Source organism: Malania oleifera, chromosome 10, assembly GCF_029873635.1.
Source record: "Malania oleifera isolate guangnan ecotype guangnan chromosome 10, ASM2987363v1, whole genome shotgun sequence".
In the NCBI taxonomy this organism is placed as follows: Eukaryota; Viridiplantae; Streptophyta; class Magnoliopsida; order Santalales; family Ximeniaceae; genus Malania; species Malania oleifera.
The window spans coordinates 992,737-1,015,578 of NC_080426.1; the positions used below are offsets into that span (position 1 = coordinate 992,737).

Sequence of the window (22,842 nt, forward strand, 5' to 3'; positions counted from 1 at the left end):
AAGAAAAAAATGCATAACATTGAATAAAATAATAGATTATTTCTAAATTTAATCATGAGAATGTATATTTTTATTTTATAATTTTATTGCTCTCTCCTTTAATCTCGCCTTATTATCATAGTTTACTTTTATCCTCATTGATGTTGATACTCATGAAGCACATGGAAATTTGATTGAGCTACATTTTCTTTTATCTTAAAAATTCAATTGCAACTATATGACGGAAATTATATACAATCCTCCCTCTCCTAAATTCTAAATATATTGAAAATGAATTTATTTTTTATGTATCTGATATTAATGAATATATGATCCATTTGACACATGTTAAAACACATGGATACGCATAGGGAGAGGGATCCTATATAATTTCCCTAAATGAACATGAAATGCATTGATCACTTTTATCATGTCAACAATAATAATAGTTGGAGACTGTGCTTGAGAGGGAGAGAGAGCCTCTTCATCTTTGTAACTTGGTTTTTAAGAATACAATTTGGAACATAGGGGGTCATTTTTTATTACAACTTGAGATGAAAGGGTTGTGGTTGAAAATTGTGAAAATAAAGAAACAAAAAATTTCATGTACTACCCAAGGGTAAAATATGATATGCTGATTAGAAGATACATTAGTTCCCTTTCTTATTCAACAAACTCAAGTGGCAAATTATTACATAAAATCTTGTTAGGACCCTATTTGATATGAAAAAAAGGTTCAAGTTACTAAGATCAATTTTATAACTTCAGGAGAAGCTAGTTAATGACCAAGTTTGAAGGGGTTCATCTAATAATAACCCTCGATGCCCAGCAATTTTAGTGGTCGATAGAAAACTGCTTCTCAATTTGATTAACACAACTTCGTTAATTTTTATGAGAGATGCCAATTTCATTATTTTTGAATTGTTGCTATCTCTACACTTTTTTTAAAAAGTGCATCCTTGAACACAAGTAGCAACATACTTTTATAAGAAACTATTTTCTTGAATTTGAACCCATATTCAACTAATCACAAATGAGCAACCTTACCATTAATCCAAGTTCTACCCTTTTATTGATCAAAATTTTTATTGAACCCAATTCACATTGTTTTTGTAGGAGGAATACTGGAAGACTAGTCAGGCTCCACGACCTGCCCCTGGAAAATCAACTTCATACCTTTGCTTTGTTATTATCAATTTCTAACATGTAGGAATTTTGAAGGGTTTTGGGTTGTTGTGTTGGAAGATTTCAGTTCTAATTTTTCATGCTTATCCTTTAATGATCACCAATGCGGCTATGATTAATCTTGTACTAAATTAATGTGAATGACTAGAATGTTGCAAATCCTTTTTTTGACTAGAATGTTGCAAATCCTTTTTTTACTTTGACACAGTTCTAGAGGTCTGATTATGAGTAGTTGATTTATTATTTAATGTTGAACTATAACTCAGAGTAGAGGGATTATGATGCATTCAACTCATCTTGGAAATCATACTTCCAGACTTCTTTTGCAATCAACGTGCCAAGTTTTACAGACCACCTGCGGAGCTGGCCGTGAAAGTGCTGGTAGCAAACCCAAACCCAAAAATCATTGTGCATCCCGAAATAAGAGAATGAAAAATCCTAAAAGGAATGAGGCGGCGGCATATACATATACATATACATATGCATAGGCTGCAATTGATTGGCATTTGATGTGGAGGGTGGAATTAAAAGACAGCTTCAGCTTCAGGCCTTCGTTGATGAATTTGGTAGCTAGCTTAGCTTACATTTGAGCAGAGAGTTGGCGTCGGAGTTCCTTAGCAATCCTAATGCAATCTGACATTGGGCAGTTCGTTTTAATTGCATTGGCCGCAATGTGAGACCTACTCACTGCATACCCCTCCTGCAAATTAACCCCACCGTCACCACCATCTACCTGTTGGATTGGACCAATCTCCAATCCCACTTTGCTTTGAATCCATTAATTCTACAGTATTAATTTATTCATTCTTTCTTTCTTTTTTTCCTAGATCCAAGTAGAATAGCACAATAACCTTTTATGGGATTACAACTGAGAATTTGTTGCTGCGAGCGCAATAACATGCAGTGGAAAATTTAAAGGCCTGATAAAATGGAATCTACGAAAAACATGCAACTATATATATTTAACGAGTTTTTTTTCCCCCCAATAGAAAAGTAAGAAGAATTTGAACTGTGGACAGATGCTTTGAGCCACAATAATTAACTGGTGTCTGCCTTTTTAAAATGCCAAATGCGGACAACATTGTCATTAATTGATGTGCCCGATACAACCCAGCAGCCATGCTGTACCTTATTAGTATTTGGTTAAAAAAACAAACGGAGCTCAGCTCTTACAAAGCTGCCTTCGCACTCTTCCTCTTACATCACCATCTCCAACTAATGTCCAATACAATCCAGAGTGAGTATTAGGTGGAGAGTGTCCTAATAGTTAGAGTGCGACAAGCTGCTTTGCAAGAGCACGTGAGCTCCATTTGTTACTTTAACCAAATACCAATAACGTCTAGTTGGATCCAATTCATCAATCCGGGTGGCTATGAATCATTTTTTTATTTATTTAAAAAAATTCTTTTAATCGAAATATGAATTTGGAGGGAAAATTTGAAAGAAAAGCTAGAAAAATAAAAACAAGAAAAATAATAGTAAAAAACAAAAAAAATCAAAAATCAAAGTGATGAAGAATAGGTTCTTCTCTTTCTCCCTCAGCTTCTCCTTTTTGAAAATAAAAGTAAGATATATACATTTTGTAAAGAGCATTAAAAATGTCATTTTTTTTATATTTTTTGAACTTTTTTTTTAAAAAAAAATTCAAACTAGTTTTTTAAATATTAAAATTTATTGGTACATTAATTATATTTTCTAAAAATAAATAATTATTTTAACTATTTTCATGTATTTTATATATATATTTTTAACAAACACTCATAATTTGTTTTTCTTTTTTAATAACTATTCAAGATTAAATACTAAAATTTCAAACTCTTTTTTCAATTAATGTTTTTTTTTTTTTGGTTAACTCATTAAATGGAATGGTTACTGGATTGACAGATAATAAACCGTGGCTAAGCACAAAAGAAAATAAATAAATAATATATATATACACGCATGCACAGATAATGACAACATTAAATGACAATAATCATGTATAAAAAACAGAAAAAAAGACATTATCTTTTGTCTTTCTTGGCTAACATTTAATGCTCAGAGCAAATAAATTAACGATTAATGCAACACTAAGTAGCCGTTGTGGGGTCCGCTTAATGACTTCTTGCAATAGTTACTTTCCCTAAACTTACATGAGATAATTTTTTTTTTGTCAAACACCTCTGTTCCAATAGTATTAATTGTTAGCAATTAAAATAATGAGGAAACCTACTGAGGTGTAATGCACATTTGTTAAAAATGAGAGCATTAAATAATATTTATGTTGGACAGCATTTAATGCCCGTGGTCAAATTAAATAATGATTAAAGCAACACTAATATTGCCAGTGTTGAGATCCAAATTATAGTAATTAATGAAATAAAAAAGGAAAGGAAGGAGTTGGTTTGACACTTCTAAACTATCTTAGAAAACTGTTGACGATTACAACTATCAAGAATATTTTAAGTGCAAAATTGTCGACGGTTTCGTCAAGTCCAAGAAAATCATCGACGATTTTGAGTTACCGCGATCAGGTAAAGGTAAAATAGTAGAAGTTGTTTGATTAAAAGGTCTTTGCCAGTAAGTCTATATAAGACATTCAAGTTATTTTATTGGTTAAAAATTAAACTCTCCTTTCCCTCTCTTAGGGCTGTGACCTCCATACTCTCTCTCCTCGATTTTTGCCTGGATTCAGGCCAAATGGAAGGATAAACTTAATTTTGGTATCTCTGCTAAGATTCTCCACTGTTTAGTCGGAGTGATTTTATTATTTAGGCTTCTCAGACACCACTCCAAACCTAAGATAAAGAGGTTGTTTTTTTTTTTTTAGGTTTAATTAATTATTGAAATATGTGGGACTTTAGAGTATTAAAAGGGTAAATATTTTGGGGTTGACCTGATTGAGTTAGGATATATGGATACATGTTTGTGCAAGTGCCACAGACATAGTTTTGGGTTCCCTGTAGACATAACTCTACGAAACAAGTAAAAGGAATAAGTTACGTCAGTTATTTTACAAAATTATACTAATTAAAGTATAACATGCGATTACAGGATTACAGAGTATGAATGTCTGAATAATACAAAGTATGAAAATTATGGGTATGAAAATTATAGTTTTACGTATATGTACGTATTTTGGGAAAAGTCTGGTATTTGGGATTCCGATAAACCCTAGAGATGAGTATATTATTATTTTACAATAGAGAATTATAGTTTATCCCATACAGCAGGGAAAATACAATTTTTCTCATACAAATTATTATATTATGAATTTTGCTCAAATTGTGTGGCATGAGAAATGATAGTTTTAAATATAAAGTTTATATACTATATATAGAACCATGATCTATAGTTTTATACATATTCATAGTATTACAGATTTTACAGAACCATGATATTACAAATTTTACATAACCATAATATATATAGTTTTATACAGATCTATAGTATTACAGATTTTATAGAACTATGATATTACAGATTTATACAGAACCATGATACACAATTTTATACAGATTCATATTATTACAATTTATATAGAATTATAATATTACAGTTTATACAGAATCATAGTATTACAGTTTATACAAATTCATGGTAACACGGTAATATTTATAAATAGTATTATATAGTATCAAAACCCTGATGGACCAGAGATTTACAGGGAGCACGGTACCGTTGCTATACAGTTATAGTGGTGCAACCATACTTTCAGATAAAGTGTTGGCAGTCGATTGGACCAGAGGAGAGTAGAGGATCCCCCTGGAGTTTGGATTAGGCTGGGTAGGCCAATCGTACTCACAATTACAGTTACAATTATAGATACATATACAGTTTGACTTAACCTGGTGAGCCAGCCATGGTAAAGTCCAGCTTACGAGCTGTACAACCCGATCATGCGGGGTTAATTCATGATTACAGTTATCCATCTAGGAAAGTTTTCACAGTTATATATATACATAGATTTATGAAAGCATAATTAATTATCATAGTTAAAAGTATGTTCAAGTAGAAAGTGTGTATTTGAAATGAAATAGGTGTGAGTTATGATACATGCATATACACTGAAATGTCTTTATTGTTACAATTGAATTAATAGTTATGTCTTGATTATATAAAACTCATCTGTCACATACTGATATTAACTTATTCCTACTTTCTAAAATGTGTCTCATCCCAAATTTCAAGAGATCCAGGTAGACAGGCGGAGCGAGCTTCAAGGTAGAGGAGGTTGTGGTACTGTCTTGGTTTCAGGGTAAGTGTTTGAGCTAGTAGATATGTTTTTGTATAATCCCTAGGGTATTTCATGGATTATTGGGGATGTATTTGTATATGTATGGAGCTTATAGCACTTTGGTATTGTATATATAAGGTTTGAATATTTTTATGTTTTCCATTGCACAGATAGTAAGCATTTATGGACCGGTATATCCTCGGTAGCCCACTTTGGTCCGGGTTGATTATGTGTTTATTATATTTGGTATCAGAGCTGACATACCATATTATTAAAAAATAAAATAAAAAATAGAGCAGAATTCTTGAGTCGTGACAACTAGTAGCCGTTGTGGGTCCTATTTGCGGAATAACCTACTACAATTATTACTTTTTCTAAATTACCATCACCAACTTACACATGATAAAAAATAAATATTAATAAGCACGTTGAGAATTAAAAAATCATGTTTAAGAATTGGGAATTGAAAGAAATCATTACATTTTATAAAAGGTGTGTTGTTTCTATTCTTAATTCCTAAATTTAGTTTAAAAAATATAAAACTAATGTTAAAACATAAAAAATTTAGACACGGGAAAAAAATAAAAGAGATGGCAAATGTAAAAATGAGATGTCAATTGATATTTTTGACAAATTTTGTAGACACCTGAAGAATTATGGTAATTAAATAATAAAAGAAAAGAGAGAAAAAGAAATTTTAAAGGAGGACTCAGCATGGTCTCGTCGACGAGTGCAGAACATTCGTCGATGAATAGGCTTCTTGGGCTCGTCGATGTGGACGCGTATCTCGTTGACAAGAATTTACCGAGATGGCTGATTCTAGGGCTTGAAATTCGTCGATGAGGGTTAAGTGTTCGTCGACGAACCTCCTTCTTAGACTCGTCGATGAGGTAGCATTTTATAAATAAGCTTAACTCGAGTTTTCAGCGAAATTTTTGATGCAAAATCCCTCTTTCTTTCTCTCTCTCTCTCTAAAATCGTCTCCTCTACCTTCTCTCTAGATTTTCGGCTTTGTTCTTTACTGGTTCGACGATCGGAAGTTGCCTTGTTACTCTTGGAAAGATTCTCTTCAAGTCTGTTGGAATAGATCGTTGGGTAGGCCAACTTGGGCACCATCCCAAAATTTAGGTAAATTGGTTATTTTAAGTTTTATAAAGTATTTGGTATTCCTGGATTGAGGAAAATGTTTTAAGTGAAATAATACTGAAATTTTGTAAGGAAAATGTAAATTTCAGGGTATTAAACTGGGAACACTACAGGCATAAGTTTGGATTATGTTTACGTCAGTCTAACATGTTATCAGGGTTATTATTAAAATAAGTAGGTCGTTACACATTTAGATTCGATAGCAAGCAAAGTAATCATCTTGATGTAGTAAAAATTGTAAAATGCACAATTTAGGAGAGTACCTTGTGTATGACATCAAGCATGGTCCGAAGGGGTGGAGAGTTTACTTTTGCCCTACTTGCAACCTGGGACATTCATATAAAAATATGAATTGTCAAACCACACACTTTAGTTGAAAACATGAAATCTTATGTATCCAATCCAACAAAATCAACAACACATGGAGACAGAGTAGTTTTCACAAGAACCTCATCCATTTTTATGTACCCAAATGGTAATTTAGGATCACTTTCATCAATCATCAATTTCAAAAGCTTCTCCAAATTCATAGTAGTACTCCCATTGCCTGCCCATCCCCATTGTTCAGCCAAATCCAGCATTTCTGCAACATAGGTTGCGTCATGCAGAGGCCCCGTCCACAAAGGACCCGAGAGAACTAGGGAACTCGAGACCTATAAAAAGAAAGGGTTGTAACTTAATTACAACATCATTATGATATTAATAGCAGTAACTTAATTAGAACATCATTCTAATATACATGGGATTCCAAAAAAGAAAATAGAAATCCCTTCGGATGATCCCCAATCCCCATACCAACAACAATCAATGAGGTCTAAGACGATCGCCATATATACTGATTAAGTTTGATTTCTGCCTAATATGTATGGATGAGTGTAAATTCATACCTTTGAATTGGAGCAGGGACAGGTGACCCGACCAAGCTGATCCCATGAAAATGCCTGAGAATGCCCACACTGATGGCAGTAGCTTATGAAACCGTAATGGCTGTCATGAACAGCAACCTATAAATGCTGCCCGCCCAGCCTCTCACCACTAACTCATAAAATATTCAACTTCAATATATATATATATATATAATAAAAAAAATCAAAAATCAAAGATCACCTGCTCTGTTCATGAAGCTTGCCACGGCTTAGTCGGAGCATGACCCTAAAGACAGGTCCATGGGAAGAGTAGCAGGAGAAGAGTGGGGAAACTTGGTAACCCAACACCCAAGCTTCTCGCAAAGCTCCCCCTATGAGCATTCGCAAACCAACCTCATTCGAATACGGCATTGGGCGAACATAGGCTCCGTATGATGCTAAAGAACTACACACCACAACACAAACTCCCACTCTTTTTTAAGTAGGACTGCACTGCTGCCCCGAAAGATGTTTTTCACTAATCACAAATTACTCATTTTCCAAAAATCCAGAAAGTTTGATTCTATGAGAAGCTAATTGAATTCGTGCAATAGATAATTTGATTAACATGGTGTTTTTTCTTTTCCAATTTAGAAGACAGTCCTTAAATGAAAAGCTAATTCATATATGTAAATAGATTGACGAATAAGATGTCCTTTAAAAAGAAAATATGGGTTCTAGAAGACGATCCTTCGGGCTCCTGTGCCTATGATCAGGGGACGATGAACTACTAGCCTTCTTGTATTTAATTAATGTTTCATATTAATGCAATGGTTTTCTCCCCCAAAATGAAAGCAGCATTTATGCAACTCTTCGTAGAAAAAGGTCAGGTTCTCAAGAAATCAAAAAACGAACTCAGTTTAAGCATCAAAACGAACTTTAAAATGAAGGAGAAGCGGAAACCACACCGGCACGAAATGAGTTGACGCCAAAACTTACTGCTGGGGTCGATGGCCGCCGGAGGAGTAGCCGTCGGTGGAGGTGATGTAGACTAGCCCACCCAGTTTCAGTGCATTATATGCAGACCTCAAGAAGGACGAATCACTCCCGAACGAATCGATATCAATAAGATCGAAGAAATCTTTCTGAAGATAACATTCCGTCATAACACGGTTAGCATCGAAATGCGTCGCCGCCCATCTCCGCTGCTTGTCCCCCGAGCCTCTCCCCACCCGCGACAAGTTTGACAGCACAACCCTCCTGTAATCGTCGTTCGCGTCATTTGCCAACACAAAATCTGCCTCTGCCTCGACGAGGTACCGTAGGGAACGAACTCCGCAGCCGCACATTGCGTCAAGGACGCGAAGACTGCCGTTGGATTTCTTATGGAGAGAGGCAGCGAGGACGCCGAGGTCGCGGCCAGTGGCGCTCTCGCGTCGGAAGAAGGAGTCTCCGGTTTCGAACTCGAGGCCTCTTTCAGCCTGGTATTTGGATTTGAGGGTTGTGTGGGTGGCTAGGATTGTGATTGGATGAGATACGCGTGGTCTAGGGCTGGGGTTTATGGGTAGTGAGGAGGGGGATAGGGTTTTGCTTGCTAGAAATGTCATGGCGGGAGACACAGGCTGAGGCTCTACCATGACCTTGCCTGGGTTTATTGGCAAAGACATGGTACCGCACGTGACTGTTGTGTGAGCCTCAGAGAGATAGAGAGAGAGATGGAAACGTGTAAATACATTTATATTTTTGCCGTCTCTCAATTGCAAATTTGTCTGAATGGGCATTCAGAGGGTTCTGATTGCCAAAACATCTCTATGTGAGGGAAAGATGATGATGTGCCTGAACTCGAGATTGTCTGGAGTGAGGTAGGGAAGCTAATGTTGCAACGATGGCGAAGCACACGGTTGCAGCACTCTCTTATGGTACTTCTCCAACATTTATAGCTGGGTTTTTGCTAAACGTGATGTGTTATAATTTATCTCATCAATGAAACTGATTGCTATTGTAAGGAATCTTAACTATCATTTTCCACATGGTTACCAGAGAATGGAGAGAAAAATTCATCATAACAGCAATACACCTGCTTATTTTGAATGATACAGGGAAGTAGCTTTAAACTGGCAAATTAAGGATTGGTTTCCAATTCCTTGTGTAAAAGATTTGATCATTAAGTTTAATACCTTTCAGCTATATAGAAAGATGAAGTGATTCCAATTGAGGGGTAAAATGCCTGAGTTTCCATATGAAGAAGTGCTTCATCTGATTATGGTAAAAAGATTTGATCATTAAGTTCAATACCTTTCAGCAATTTAGAAAGATGAAGGTGATTCCAATTGAGGGGTAAAATGCCTGAGTTTTCATAAGATGAAGTGCTTCATCTGATTATGGTACATGTCTCCCAGTAAAGTTATTCGGGTTTTCTTCATTTGAAGCATGAACATATATTCAATCTAGAGATTGTGGCCCTCTGATGGATTCAAAGCCACAAATAACATTATTGTCAAGGATAAAAAGGGCAAGCCGGTGCACAAAGCTCCTGCGTACGTGGGGTCTTGATAATTTTTATTGAGTTCAACAGGTGACTCCCCCTCCCAATCTCAAGCTTAAGGAAATTTGGAACACAAAAATGAGTCGATTTACAGTTGTACAAGGGCCACTAGGTGATCTAGCTTCAGACTTTTTAGACAACCTTAGTGCTTCTTCAATTCATTTTTCCTCTGAACCTGGTACATGCTGTTTTTCATTTTCATGAGTGGCTTATGGCTTGGGAGTTCCTTTATCTGCTCTTAGACCTGTGACAACCAGCTTGTTCCATTTGCAGCATTAATAAGATTGAGAATGTGTTTGTGTTTTGAGCATCTGTTCAGTTGGTTTGATATGGTTGAGTTGATGGGCATTTCTTTTCTCTGTGTTGAAATAGTCGGCTAGTAATAATTATTTTCCTGCTATTTGCACTCCTCTTAAAAAAGAATCCCTTTCACTTGCACTATGGATTGCAGGAACAACAAGGATTGTGGACGGAATAGCCTTATTCATTTGCTTTAATCTCATATAAGGAAATCCTGTGGAAAAAATTAATGCATATCACTCTCTCAATCTCTATCCTTACTCCTTATACTGTCAATAATCATTAAATATTCCCATTTGACCGCAATAATTGAATTCACAGAAGAATGAATTCTTCCAGGAATATCTATATAACATGTACCTGAGCAAGAGTTTCTAGCTGATTAGGCTAGGGCCATTCATTCTGTAGTTGCTGTGTGCACAATTTGTCTACCTGCTAAGTGTTTACATGGTAGCTTCACCTAATACTTTTTTTTTTTGACATATAGCTACTCATGTATTGTTTTAAAATTTGTGAGGCAATCCAGTTTTTTCTAAAATTGCTTTTACACAAGCTATAGGAAAACAAATGCCCATCTTGTCAAGACATGAAAAGCTGACCCATTGAGCATTAGCATGATTCTGCAATTGGTCATCTCCATCTTGGTTGCAAAATTGGGTTCTGTCAGAAGCACGGGGTATTCTGATCCAGTCAAACTGTTATACTACATTGAAACTTCTTGGTGAAGAAGTAAATTGATTTAGGCATTTGGTGTTTTTGCAGGATCACTTGAGCTTATTATGGCGTCTAGGCAAAATGCCTTCACCCTCATTTTCCTCAACTTTTCAGACAATAATAGTGTATATAGGTGTGGGCCTTTCCTTTCTGCGATTCATTCATTGCCCAAATCAGATATTAATAAAATTGAGTACATAAATTTGATGGAGCAAAGTAAGCAGGGCTTTCTTGGGCAGAAAATATGCACTTGTTGCAGAATTGAAGGAAAACCAGGGGATATGGAATAAGTCTATTAGAAACTTCTGTTGATTTTTCTAATAAGAAGCCAGTTTCATATGACAAATCACAGGTTTGTGCAAGCAACATTCAGCCACCGAGGGCAAACAAGGCATGTTGATTTTATAGGATGTCCAAACTCCCTAGCTAGACTTTATTGAACAGTTCGTGTCATAACCTAATTGCATCTGTAATTTGTATTTGACATTTTAATATGGTAGACAAGTAGCCAAGGCTTTGTTTGTCTACATTTTTTTTTTTAAATCTAATGTAATTACTGGTAACTAGCTGAGAAGATAATACGGGATTCAGTAATGAGGGTGGGTATTAAATTTGTAGCTATATTCATTACTTGAATTAATTAGAGTAATAACTAGGGCAGCAAAAAAATGAGTAAATAGCTAGAATTCATTAATTATGTCATTAATGCTAGCTGTGTCATGTGATAAATATGGCAAGTGTCACAATTCAATTGACAGTTCCTTAGTCTTTTTGTCTCTATTTGCTTATTGATGAAAAAGAAATCATCCTCGGTGGGGATAGTAAATGCAGCACTTCGAGAAAAGTGAAAGACTCTTGATTTGGTGGTTAGACTTAACCAGACTATATTCAATGCCAAGGTCCGGTCCGCCTGCTCTTGTTCATTTCTTCCATTCGATTTCCTTTTTCGCTTGTGATTGACTCAAAATTTTCTTTCGCATCACCTTCTGGTTCGGGAAAGAACTCAACTTTGTCCTTTTTCTTTTTATTTTTTTTATTTTTTTATTTTATATTTTTGCCCCATATGTTGCAGTTACAAGGAATTTTACTGCCAATTTTTACACTTAAGTGGGAAGCTTTGTTCCTTCTGTTCTCAAAAAGGCGTATCTGCTCTCATTTACTTTCCTGCAAGGAACCATAATTCCTTCTCTTTCAAGTCAGTCTCTATTTTCTTTAGAATTGATTCACAGCTCTTGTTCCTAGCATGAAGAAGCTGTCTGAATGTGTGTTGTAATTATGTGAAAAGCCTCTAGAAAACAAAGAGTATTCAGGTCTTGAAGGTTGAAACAAATGTGGACATATTTTGAACAACTTATAATGCAGCCAAGCAGCTGATTTTCTTCCGAAATCACCAACTCTACTTGTTCTTTTAAAAAATTTTTTTTTGGAGCTTTAAATTAAGTTTTAGATTTTATTTACAACTCCAAGCCCTACTTGTGGTCGAATGTGCTCCTAGATGAATATGTTGTAATCTTGCTTTTCAAGTTGTTCATAGGCTGTCCTGATGACTGGCTTCAATGACCTTTTTAGTGTTGACAAAAATGGTGTTTTATTCATTGAATTCTAACTTCCAGATGTTTTGTTTGCCTTTGGTTGTTGAAGTCTGCACAGGCATATGGCTTGAGTTTCTGTTTTGAGTGCTGAAAGTTTAATTCCTGTTGTTATGGGAGATCTTCAAGCGTGTGTGTCATTTTCCTCCTCTTCATCCTCTTCCTCTTCGTTCAACCCACATCCATTGTCCATTGGTGTGAAATGCTGGCTATTAGCTGAACAAAGGATCCAAGAGATATTATGCACTATTCAACCAACTGCAGTTGCTGAGCAGAGGAGAAAGGAAATTATAGATTATATTTGCAGCCTAATTAAGGATTATTATGGAATTCAGGTGAGACTTCTTTTCCCCCCTATTTTCTTGTTTCAGTCCAGTGGTGGTATTGTATATGATGGTAGTTTATTTTGGGGGATCTTTTGATGGAGTTTTCCTGCCTTTTACCCCAATAATTAGATCAATCTGGATTTTTTCATCCCTTTTTTATTTCAACAATTTGTACATGAAGAATTTTTCTTGGCAGTTCCTACCTGGGTCTACAGCATTCAATTTGCTTCTCCTAGGCTTGTTTTTTTATGGAGTGTGTGAAGAAGGTATTCTACGACGTACCATCTTACCAAAAGAGCACGCTTACTTCTTTTATCAACTTAGGCTTAGTTTGGCCCTACTGTTGCTTTCGAAAAGGAATTTTTAAAGGAATTGATGAAAAGGACCTGATTGGCATTGTTGTGAAAATTATTTGGCCACCTGCGAAAAAAGTGCTGTTAGGTAAAAGCTGATTCCGAATGTTTGGTAAACAAGTTGCAAGGTGCTTGAAAATATTTTCAAATGACTAAAATGGATGTGTTTTTTTAGGAAATGTAATTAATGTATTAATAGTTTTGTAATATCAGAAAAAAACTAAGGACAAACCCATGAAATAAAATAATTTGTAGGGAAAAAGGCTAGTTTTTAACTTTTAAAAGCTTCAAATCTGTAACTTGCGAAAATTCCCCACCAAAAAAGGCAATAACTTGGCTTTTTAAAAGCTGAAAAATCTGCTTACGAAATGTGTTATGCCAAAATGTGACTTTTAAAGAGAAGTTGAGCCAAAAAAGGGGGGAGGGGTGAACTCACCCTTAATGCCAAAGGGTCTAGTTTTGCATATTTGCTCTAGTTTTAATATTTTCCTGGAGAATGTCTTGTTTATTTTTTTACTTATTATTTAAAGAACAAAAGCAATTATGATAATAAATCAAGGATCATGACTGAAATTTCTATGGGAAGCATCACACATTGCTAGTGCATGCAGCAAATAGAGAGGAACATGTTCATTGCTTGCGATGATCATTTGTATGTTCTTTTTGAAAGATTGTGGATGTATATTTAGATGTTGCTTTTTTAAATATATATTATAAGATCAAGCAAATTCCCCTGTTGGATGTGCAAGCTCATGCAGGCTGTTGCTGTGTCCAATTACACCCTGAGGATTTGTTAGAAGAACCAGAAAACCTTGACTATATAGCCATCTTTTTTCTAACAATGGGATGATAGACATCTTACACCAGGTCATGCATCCAATTACACCCTGAGGAGTTGTTAGAAGAACGGAAAACCTTGACTATATGGCTCTATTTTTTCTTTAGCATTTGGATGATAGACATCTTACACCAGGTCATGCAGTCAAATACAACATATGTATCTGAATGAATGTAATATGGGAATGAATTGGGATCACCCTTAGTGTCCTACTTTAACATTTGGTTCTCTTTATGCAGAGGGCTTATTTTTTTCCACATAGTGATTGCTAGACATCTTCTCTTTATCAGGGCATATTTTTTTCACAAAAAAAAAGCCATGACCTTTTAGTAGTATATTTATTTAGCTTGTGTTTTCAATTTAATCATGTCGATTCCAATTTTTGTTGTCCTATGCTGCACTGTGATAGGCTGATAGCTGATAGGTTATCTGACATAAAGCTGTTGGATTTTGTATGCTCATGGCTATAATTTAAAGTTTCCATATTACACTATTTTCACCTTAAATATCTCTCAAGTGTGTTATATTTGTTTCAAATATGTATCAGTGCCGTCAAATATTTATTTTGGACATGTGCAGTGGTGTTATATGATGAGTGTCTTAGCGTCTTATTTTTATGTAAGCTACCCTGGACCCTACACATGTGGGAGCTTTGTGCACTGGGCTGCCTTTTTTTTTTTTACTAGAACATTTGTTGTGACTGCCATTTCTTTGTTTGCTTTTATGTTGGGGTGGATGAATGGATCTGAAAATAAAAAACATTAATTGATGCTGAAAACCTAGAATCTTGGCATATTTAATTTATTAGTTTTGACCATAATTATACATTTCCCATTGAAGAAGCTGTGCTGGAAAGGAATTTGTGTATATCATTCAAGATCTCTTATGCAGTCTTTTGTTGAGCTTAAAGAGTGTAAAATCCTTTTCTCTTTGGATTTTAGGTGTTGCCATTTGGTTCAGTGCCTCTGAAAACCTATCTTCCTGATGGAGACATTGATCTGACTACCCTCAGCTTTGAAAACGTGGAGGAGGATTTGATGCGAGATATCTGCAATGTTCTTGAAAAGGAAGCACAGAAGAATTCAGAGTTTCAAGTAATGGATGTCCAATATATTCGTGCACAGGTTTTGTTATATGTGAATTTCGATCTTTATGTATAAATTTTGTTTCTTTCAACTAATGACTCCACCTTCAATTTATTAAGTTGCACTGCATGATATTTGAAATCGAACGACTGGATTTTCCTTTCCTGTTATATCATTTTTCTAATTTTCGTTGATTTATTATGCTCCCAATATGACTTAGTTACCTCCCTCTTAACCCAGATGGAGAAGCAAACACTAAAAGCTATATTGTCTTACCTTCTGATCTCCTGCTTTGCTTTAAACCATCTTGATTCACAAGTACTCTTATTCATCTGCTGAATAACATACTCTTTAGAGAAATTCTTCACTCCTGGTTATTTTTGGGTTATGAGAATGACATATATGAGTTATGATATGCAGGTCAGTTCTCCAAATTGGCTATTGATGTGTGAGGCACTTGTCAACATGAGTGCATACAGTAACATGTGGACATCTATATGGAAATGATTGTATAGAACTATAGATATTACTTTCCTTATTGGTCCACTTTTAACTATGATGCAGTTTTGAATGCAGGCAAATGAGTTTCTTAAGTAAATTTTCAAACATGAACCATGTAAAATAAATTGTTTTTTCCATGTCTGGATTTGGGAAGTCAACATGTCTGAGACTCTTTGTTTGTAGTTGACACCTCTTTGTGCCCAGCATATGGATCACTAACAACAATACCTGCTCTTCAATGTTTTACTGCAACTCGTAGAAGCTCATTCTAGGTTGTTTGACTCTATTGTCAGCTTGTAACCAGCGCACGCACTGCAACCCTCCGGACTGCCACTGCATCTGTTGCCCCAGCCACCACCATTTCAGCCACCATTCTTACTTTCCCCAGGGCGCTATTTGTGAAGGGATTTATACACTAAAAACATATTTGTGGCTTAAAACAATCATCATGCAACATGAAAGTTTCTTGATTTCATGACGTTTGGCTGTGTGCTGAATTATTTGGAAAATTGTAAAATTTTACTTTCTGTAGTTTAACGACAATAACTTCTGGAGTGAAAAACCAAGTGGTAAATTGATAGATGCAAGTGTACTGCTTTAAGCTTGACCACATGATAGATGGCTAATGTGCTCTATAACTACACCTTACTGAAGATTATCATCTATGGTGTACAACTCGAGCTCCAATTTTGATCAATGATATAGTCAAGAGACAGAATTTACTGCAAAGAATTCAAGTATAAACTAGAAAATAACCCACACGACATGTGGGCTTTACAAATTATGATATGACATGATAACAAATACTAACTAGAAATCAAAAACATTGTGTGTTTTTCAAACACAGTTGATCAAATAATCTCTGTTCTTGTACCTACCCGTACAAACACCTCTCTTTTAGAGTATCTACCAAAAATATCTATATCATGCACATCTAAACAACGGCAGTGAAACAGAAACTAAGATAAAATACAATGTGGGTGATTACAAATGCATAATTTCTTAAAGGACCTTCCTACCCGTTCCTTTAAGTTTGGACTAACTTTGATTTGATAAGACATTGCCCTCATATTTTTCTGCTGCCCTCTGATTCTGAATTCTTTCTTATTAGGTGACACTGTTTTAGATTTTGGTTATCGCATTCATCTTCTTGCCAGTATCCTTGTTAGGATTTTTCTTCTCTGTCAAAGCCTCAGGTTTTTCACCATGGAATTTCCATTCAAAGTTGCAGAATAAAGACTTAATCTTCATAGTCACTCAATTCCCAACTATATCTGCCTGAATATCAAAAATCAATATCTTGCTTAACAAACTATATATATCGGTGCTGGAATTAAGAACAATAAATTTATACTTTGAGAATTGAAAAGTCAGGCTTACGGGAAATAGGACACCAGTAACTCCCCCCCCCCCTGTCTCTCTCTCTCTCTGTCTCTCTATTTATGTATACATATGTTTATATATATATATATATATATATATATATATTTGTATGTATTTATGTATGGGCGCAGAAATTAAGAGAAATAAATAAGAAATTGATATTTTGAGAATTAAGAAGTCATGTTTGTGGGAAATAGGACATCAGTTAACTAACTATTTATATATGAGTGCAGGAATGGAGAAAAATAAATAATAGATTGACATGTTAATTATGCTTATGGGAAATAGCACACTGGTTCCAGGATAAGAAAGAAAAAATTATTACAGTTTACAAGGAACAGTGTTATTTCCATTTTTTTAAATTCCTTTAGTTTAATTTCGAAAACAAGAAATTAATGTATAGAATACAAGGAAAAAAATTTTAAACATAGAAAAAGAAAAGAATGGCCTGTGACACATGGCAGTTTACAGGAGAGGCTCAAGAAGAGCTTCTGTAGTTATATATGTATTCTTAGATACAAAGGGCATTGGCTGTATCCCACATACACTCAGCCCTGAATATGCATGTTGGCTTTGGGTCCTTGTTCAAGTGTACTTGCCTAACCTTCAAATCTTAGATACAGTGACATGTTTAAAGTGTTTAAAAGTTAAGGTAGTATATGGAAATCTTCAAATTAGTGAAAGGGTGACATAGCAAAAAATTAGAATAATACGTGATTTCTTTGATAACTAAGGTTGCAAATACAAACTATTGATGTCTCTAAAAATTAAGGAAGCCAGTGATCTACTAAAAAAAAATTTAAGATAACAATAATTGACCCCAAGTTTTTCCCCTCGTTAAAATGTTAAGAATGATGCCCTAAATCCATCTTATTCAGCGCAGCTGAGTTCAGTGGCATCATCTGCATTCAGTTCAACTCTACTGACATGTTCTCAAGTGAAAAGGTCAACAGAAATTTTTCCTGCAACCCTTCTTCCTCCTCCTTGCTTTGGCAAAAGAAAAGATTAAAAATTCTTCCTCTATTAATAATGTTATTGCTTCTCTCTTCTAATAAATTTCTTTATTTATAAAAAAAAAAATTAATAATATTAATGAAATTCTGATCCAAGTTTTAGGATCTTAGAATTTTCCAATTCAGAAAATTCAACTTATGGCTTAAGTTGCACTGGAAGGTCTTTTGTGCTGGGATTCATGTGTAATTGTGATCCATGTCACAGGATCATGCCTTTGTGATCCTATGCTGTCCACTTGTTAAAGCATTTTAGGTCTCAACGTAAATGAACTTCTTAGTTCACTGTGCCACGTTTTGGTTACTCACCGCGTGACATGCCACCTTTTGCCTGACCAAAAAAATGGAGCATAAGCCCCAAAAAGAAAATGAAGCAAAATTTTTTATTCATATTGACAAAAGGAAGAAATTTACAGCCTCAGTTTAGTCCAAGCTCAATTTGTCAATGCCTCTATTCTTAGTCCTCTCTGATTTGATCTACTCAAGGATAAGTGTTTGGTATGGATTTGATATTTTTTTATCTTTTTCTAGTTCTTCTAAATCTTAATCCTTCTTCCACTCACCCTCTCTCTTAAATCTTAATATTTTATTTTTCCTTAAGTTCTCTTAGGATTGATCACATCTCGCCGCACTAATAGCTATAGATAGTGAGAGTGCTTCCCAAATTCTTTCTACTACAGAAGTCCAAGCGCCATGTTTCAACTGTTGACCATCACCCCGAGTAGGCAGGCTGATTGCCGCCACACCTTGGCCAACAGTTCTGTTATGTTTTTTTTTTCCCCCTTACGTAGTTAATCGCATCAAATGTCAGGGGGAATAACTTATGTCACTATTGACTTAATATTGGTACCTAAAATCTTTGACATTCTAATTTGACACATTTCTTTTGAGGCTTAAATCTTATTTTTCTATTTGATAGAACGTTACGATTGTAATGCTGAAGGCCCTGAAAACCTCCCCATGGTTCAACATTGCCTTCTACTAGTGATTTTCCTCCGCTTTTCATAGGTCTAACAAGAGACATTTGGTGTATCTAGAATAGTTTCCGTATCCAGATGTCTCATTTTACCATGTCTCTGTTGTGAGTTTGGCTGTATTACAGCTGACAAGATATAAGTGCATTGGCAAATGTGGATTGGAATTAAATTCAAAAACTATTAATTCCAGAATAAAGCAATTATGGCACTACCTCTAAATTTGAAACATTTCAGAATATGCATTTATAATTGTTACCTATTTTCAGGTATACAATAAGGAAATTATTTAAGATATGATATTAGACTCTTTAAGTTTGTGGTTGTATTTGGGAAAAAATCTACTGGCAATGGATGAAACACTAACTGTAGAAAGAAGAAAAATAGCAAGATTTGTTCCTCTGGATAAAATTATGGAAAAAACTAAATCAAATCAGATGGGATGAGAGGCACTAAACAATCAAGAGGGAAAATGAAGTGCGCCCTGAACAATCACGATAAGAGTCCTTCCTCCTCTCCCCATTCCAAGGAAAGAAAAGGCAAAACAAAAAGCTAATTAGTGTAGAGAGAGAGCGCGATAGAGGTGTGAAAAACGCCTGATTCGAAATGACCATCAATGAGCTTGTTGATGAAAATTGAACAGCCATGTCCTGTCTTGATAGCTGCACTTGCTCCTTGAAATCTTTGCCCTATTTGTCATATTTGCATCTTTGTGATTCTTCCCTGTCTTACATTATAACAGCTATGTCCTAGTGTGATATTTTATAGTGCATCAGCCATGTATTTGATAAGGAACTTATTTTTAGAAATATGGCCACGTCATTAATGTGATATGTGTGTCCGGGCAGGTAAGAGGAGTTTCTTGTCTCAGATGGCTCGTTCTCTACTTAGGCTTTAAGATATTAATGAGAGATTGAGGGTTTGAAAAGCCATTTAAATAGCCTGCAGGAAGGAAATGATATGGATGGTCCATCTTCATGACATATTGCTTTTTTGTTTTTTCTTGTGATTTAATTACGTGAGTCCCAGTTCATGGTTTGAGCATAGCTATGGAAATTTTCTTCTTCTTCTTCTTCTTTGCCCTTTGACATTTTCCATCCATGTATGTTAGTAAATCTGTACTCACTGCCCACTGCCCATAAGATCCCATGTCTTTGATTGTCTAATGATCACTGATTTATTGAAAAAACTTCCATGACCCCCATCCTTTGGATGACTATGTCTAGATTATCCAGAGAAAAAAATGGGATTGTTTGCTCCAAGTTCTCTAGATGTCTTTTTCAAGGCATAATAGAATTGTTAATTTATATTGACATGTATTTCACCAATGTCCATTGTATGTTTCTTAGCAGTATCAATGCAGTTCCACATTTGATTCATATCCGGTCATCCTGAAACTTTGTTTTCAGAATCCATTTCTCCACTTGATAAACAAGCAATTATATTTTAGGTTAAAGGGCATTCTCAAATTTTCAATTAGTCGTAATGCTTTTAAATTAAGGGTTCGAACAAAATTATTTCACTACCATGTTTGAAAAGTAGTAAATTAGTTGAATGTAACAGAAGAAATCTAAAATTATTCCAGGCATTTGTCAAATTATTGCCTTTTACTGTTGATTGTAGCTTTTCTTGGGTCCTACAATCAGCTAAACTGCGGATTGATTTGTCAAAATCAGGCAGTGTGTTAGATTTCTTGGTAAGAAGTAGAACTGGTTTTGCACTTTGTTGTCATCGTTCTTGAATGGGGAGTCCTCCTTCCTCTTTGATGTATTTCTTCGTAATGCTTTTAAATTAAGGGTTCGAACAAAATTATTTCACTACCATGTTTGAAAAGTAGTAAATTAGTTGAATGTAACAGAAGAAATCTAAAATTATTCCAGGCATTTGTCAAATTATTGCCTTTTACTGTTGATTGTAGCTTTTCTTGGGTCCTACAATCAGCTAAACTGCGGATTGATTTGTCAAAATCAGGCAGTGTGTTAGATTTCTTGGTAAGAAGTAGAACTGGTTTTGCACTTTGTTGTCATCGTTCTTGAATGGGGAGTCCTCCTTCCTCTTTGATGTATTTCTTCTTGTCCCCTATTTGTCAATTTTTTGTTTCTTATCCCAGAAATGAGAAGAGTAATTTGATTGGGATGGATATGAGGATGACCAATGTTCATGACTGTTAGAGGTTAATAATAATAATAATAATAATAATAATATTATTATTATTATTATTATTAAGTGTGTTAGTATTTTAAGTTGTGAGAGTTAGGAAGGGTATTATTGTCATTGGAATGTATTTAATTTGTATTATAAATAGAGAGAGAGATCTATCTTGAAGTTAGGTCATTCATTTTAATCAAAATATTAGCATGGTATCAGAGTGTGATTCAACCAAAACCCTATTCCCCTAAGCCATCGCCGAAAAAGCCATTCCCACAAATGTTTTTCCCAGATCCACCTCCACCCGTCATTATTTCACAAAACTAACCATATAACCAAAAATAGAACCCTCCAAACCCAAACCCCACAAAACTTCATTACCAAAGGAGCTCCCACAAGCCCCCATGTGCTGGCCAAATGCCGGCAGTGCCGACCTCACACGCCAGAGCGTGAATGAGTTTCTGGTCAATTTTTCTTTTTTCTTTTTTTTTTTCCCCTCTGCCATTTTCCGATTCCTTCTTTAGACAATATTATCAAGATGTTGGGCCTGTTTTTTGCTAAAAAATCCAACCTTTTTCGACCATGCACTCGCGGCACTCCGTTAATCTCTATTCAGGGTTTGTGAAGGCTTCTTTGTGAGTTTTTTTTAGCAATAGCAGACTTATGTTCAGTTGTGAGGCTGTGGTAGTTCTATATCCATCAGTGAGTCGTTCACCTCATCCATGGTTGTGTTGGTGCTTCACATAGTTTATGATTGTCTTGATTAGTTTTAATTGTTCTTCTTGTTTGACATTGGTGTGGCTGCTGATTTTTGAGTGTTGGGATGGAATCTATGAATCCTAAAAACTTGTTTTCTACATCACTACCACATATAACAACTGAAAAGTTGAATGGAAAGAACTATGTTAAATGGTCTAAAGCTGTTCGGGTTTATTTAGCACGATTAGGAAAATCTAACCACTTGCTCAAATTTGATCCTTCTGATAAGAAGAGAAAAGTTGTGTGGTTCAAGAAAATGCCTTGATTATTTCCCTTTTATGGAATTCAATGGAGTCACAGATTGCACGGACGTGTATGCATCTAGATACGTGCAAGGAGATTTGGGATTATGTCAAACTTCTATACTCTAGTAACATTACACACATGTATGATTTTATCCCATGAGTACTTTCAGTTACAACAAGAAGATAAGCGTATTGCAGATTATTTTGGAGAGAAAAAGCATATTATGAGGAGCTTAACGTTGTGCAACCTATAATTGTCGGCGTTCGTGAGATGCAGTAGCAAAGGGAGTAGATAATAGTCCTTCGTGTTCTAGTAGGCTTGAGACCCAAGTTTGAGGTAGTCTGGTCCCAAATACTTAGTAGTGTCGAGCTGCCATCATTTGAGATGTTTCTTCTCGTGTCCTTCGTGCTTCCTTTAGCATGCATTCTTCTGCTTTTGCATCTAGATCTGAGAGGAAAGCCTTTGTTACACAGGGTAATTCCAGTTCTCTACCAAATAACAGCAAAAGTTATCAAGGTGGTTCGAGTGATCATGGTGGTAGAGATGGACGAGCTAGAGGTATTCCTCGCAAGTACACTCATTGTGGATGGAGTAATCATACTATTGAGCAGTGTTGGGATCTCCACGGTAGACCTTCACGTGTTGCCAATACAACCACCACCGACTTTCACACCTTTGGGGCAACCAATTCAGCCACCAT

The 22,842-nt window shown here is 35.4% G+C and overlaps 2 protein-coding genes across 14 annotated transcripts in view; one reads left to right on the top strand and one right to left on the bottom strand.

Moving 5' to 3' along the window:
- Positions 1-1,443: 1,443 nt before the first annotated feature.
- Positions 1,444-9,152, bottom strand: LOC131165516 (tRNA (guanine(26)-N(2))-dimethyltransferase). 4 transcript variants are annotated; one of them, XM_058123403.1, is made up of 6 exons: positions 8,371-9,152; positions 7,634-7,837; positions 7,414-7,513; positions 6,976-7,179; positions 6,790-6,852; positions 1,444-1,864 (listed from the first exon to the last, which is right to left on the bottom strand). In XM_058123403.1, the coding sequence occupies exons 1-6, from the start codon at positions 9,150-9,152 to the stop codon at positions 1,745-1,747; spliced, it is 1,473 nt and encodes a 490-aa protein (XP_057979386.1). In that variant the 3' UTR covers positions 1,444-1,744. The 4 variants fall into 4 exon arrangements, with proteins under 4 accessions (XP_057979386.1, XP_057979388.1, XP_057979384.1 ...); XM_058123401.1 differs by lacking the exon at positions 1,444-1,864 and adding an exon at positions 4,604-6,484; XM_058123405.1 differs by lacking the exon at positions 7,634-7,837.
- Positions 5,385-22,842, top strand: part of LOC131165515 (uncharacterized) — a 55,064-nt gene continuing 37,606 nt past the window's right edge. The window contains exons 1-3 of one of the 10 annotated variants that reach the window (XM_058123396.1): positions 5,385-5,401; positions 12,572-12,854; positions 14,978-15,160. In XM_058123396.1, coding sequence (XP_057979379.1) covers positions 12,633-12,854; positions 14,978-15,160 — 405 coding nt within the window. In that variant the 5' untranslated portion in view covers positions 5,385-5,401; positions 12,572-12,632. The other 9 variants (XM_058123390.1, XM_058123395.1, XM_058123392.1 and 6 more) reach the window with 9 other exon arrangements.

Coding starts and splice junctions, on each gene's coding strand:
- LOC131165516 (XM_058123401.1), bottom strand. CDS start 9,152: ATGCCCATTCAGACAAATTTGCAATTGAGAGACGGCAAAAATATAAAT. Junction 7,180..7,413: donor GTCCCTGCTCCAATTCAAAG/GTATGAATTTAC, acceptor TTCTTTTTATAG/GTCTCGAGTTCCCTAGTTCT. Junction 6,485..6,789: donor TGCTTGATGTCATACACAAG/GTACTCTCCTAA, acceptor ATGGTGCCCAAG/TTGGCCTACCCAACGATCTA.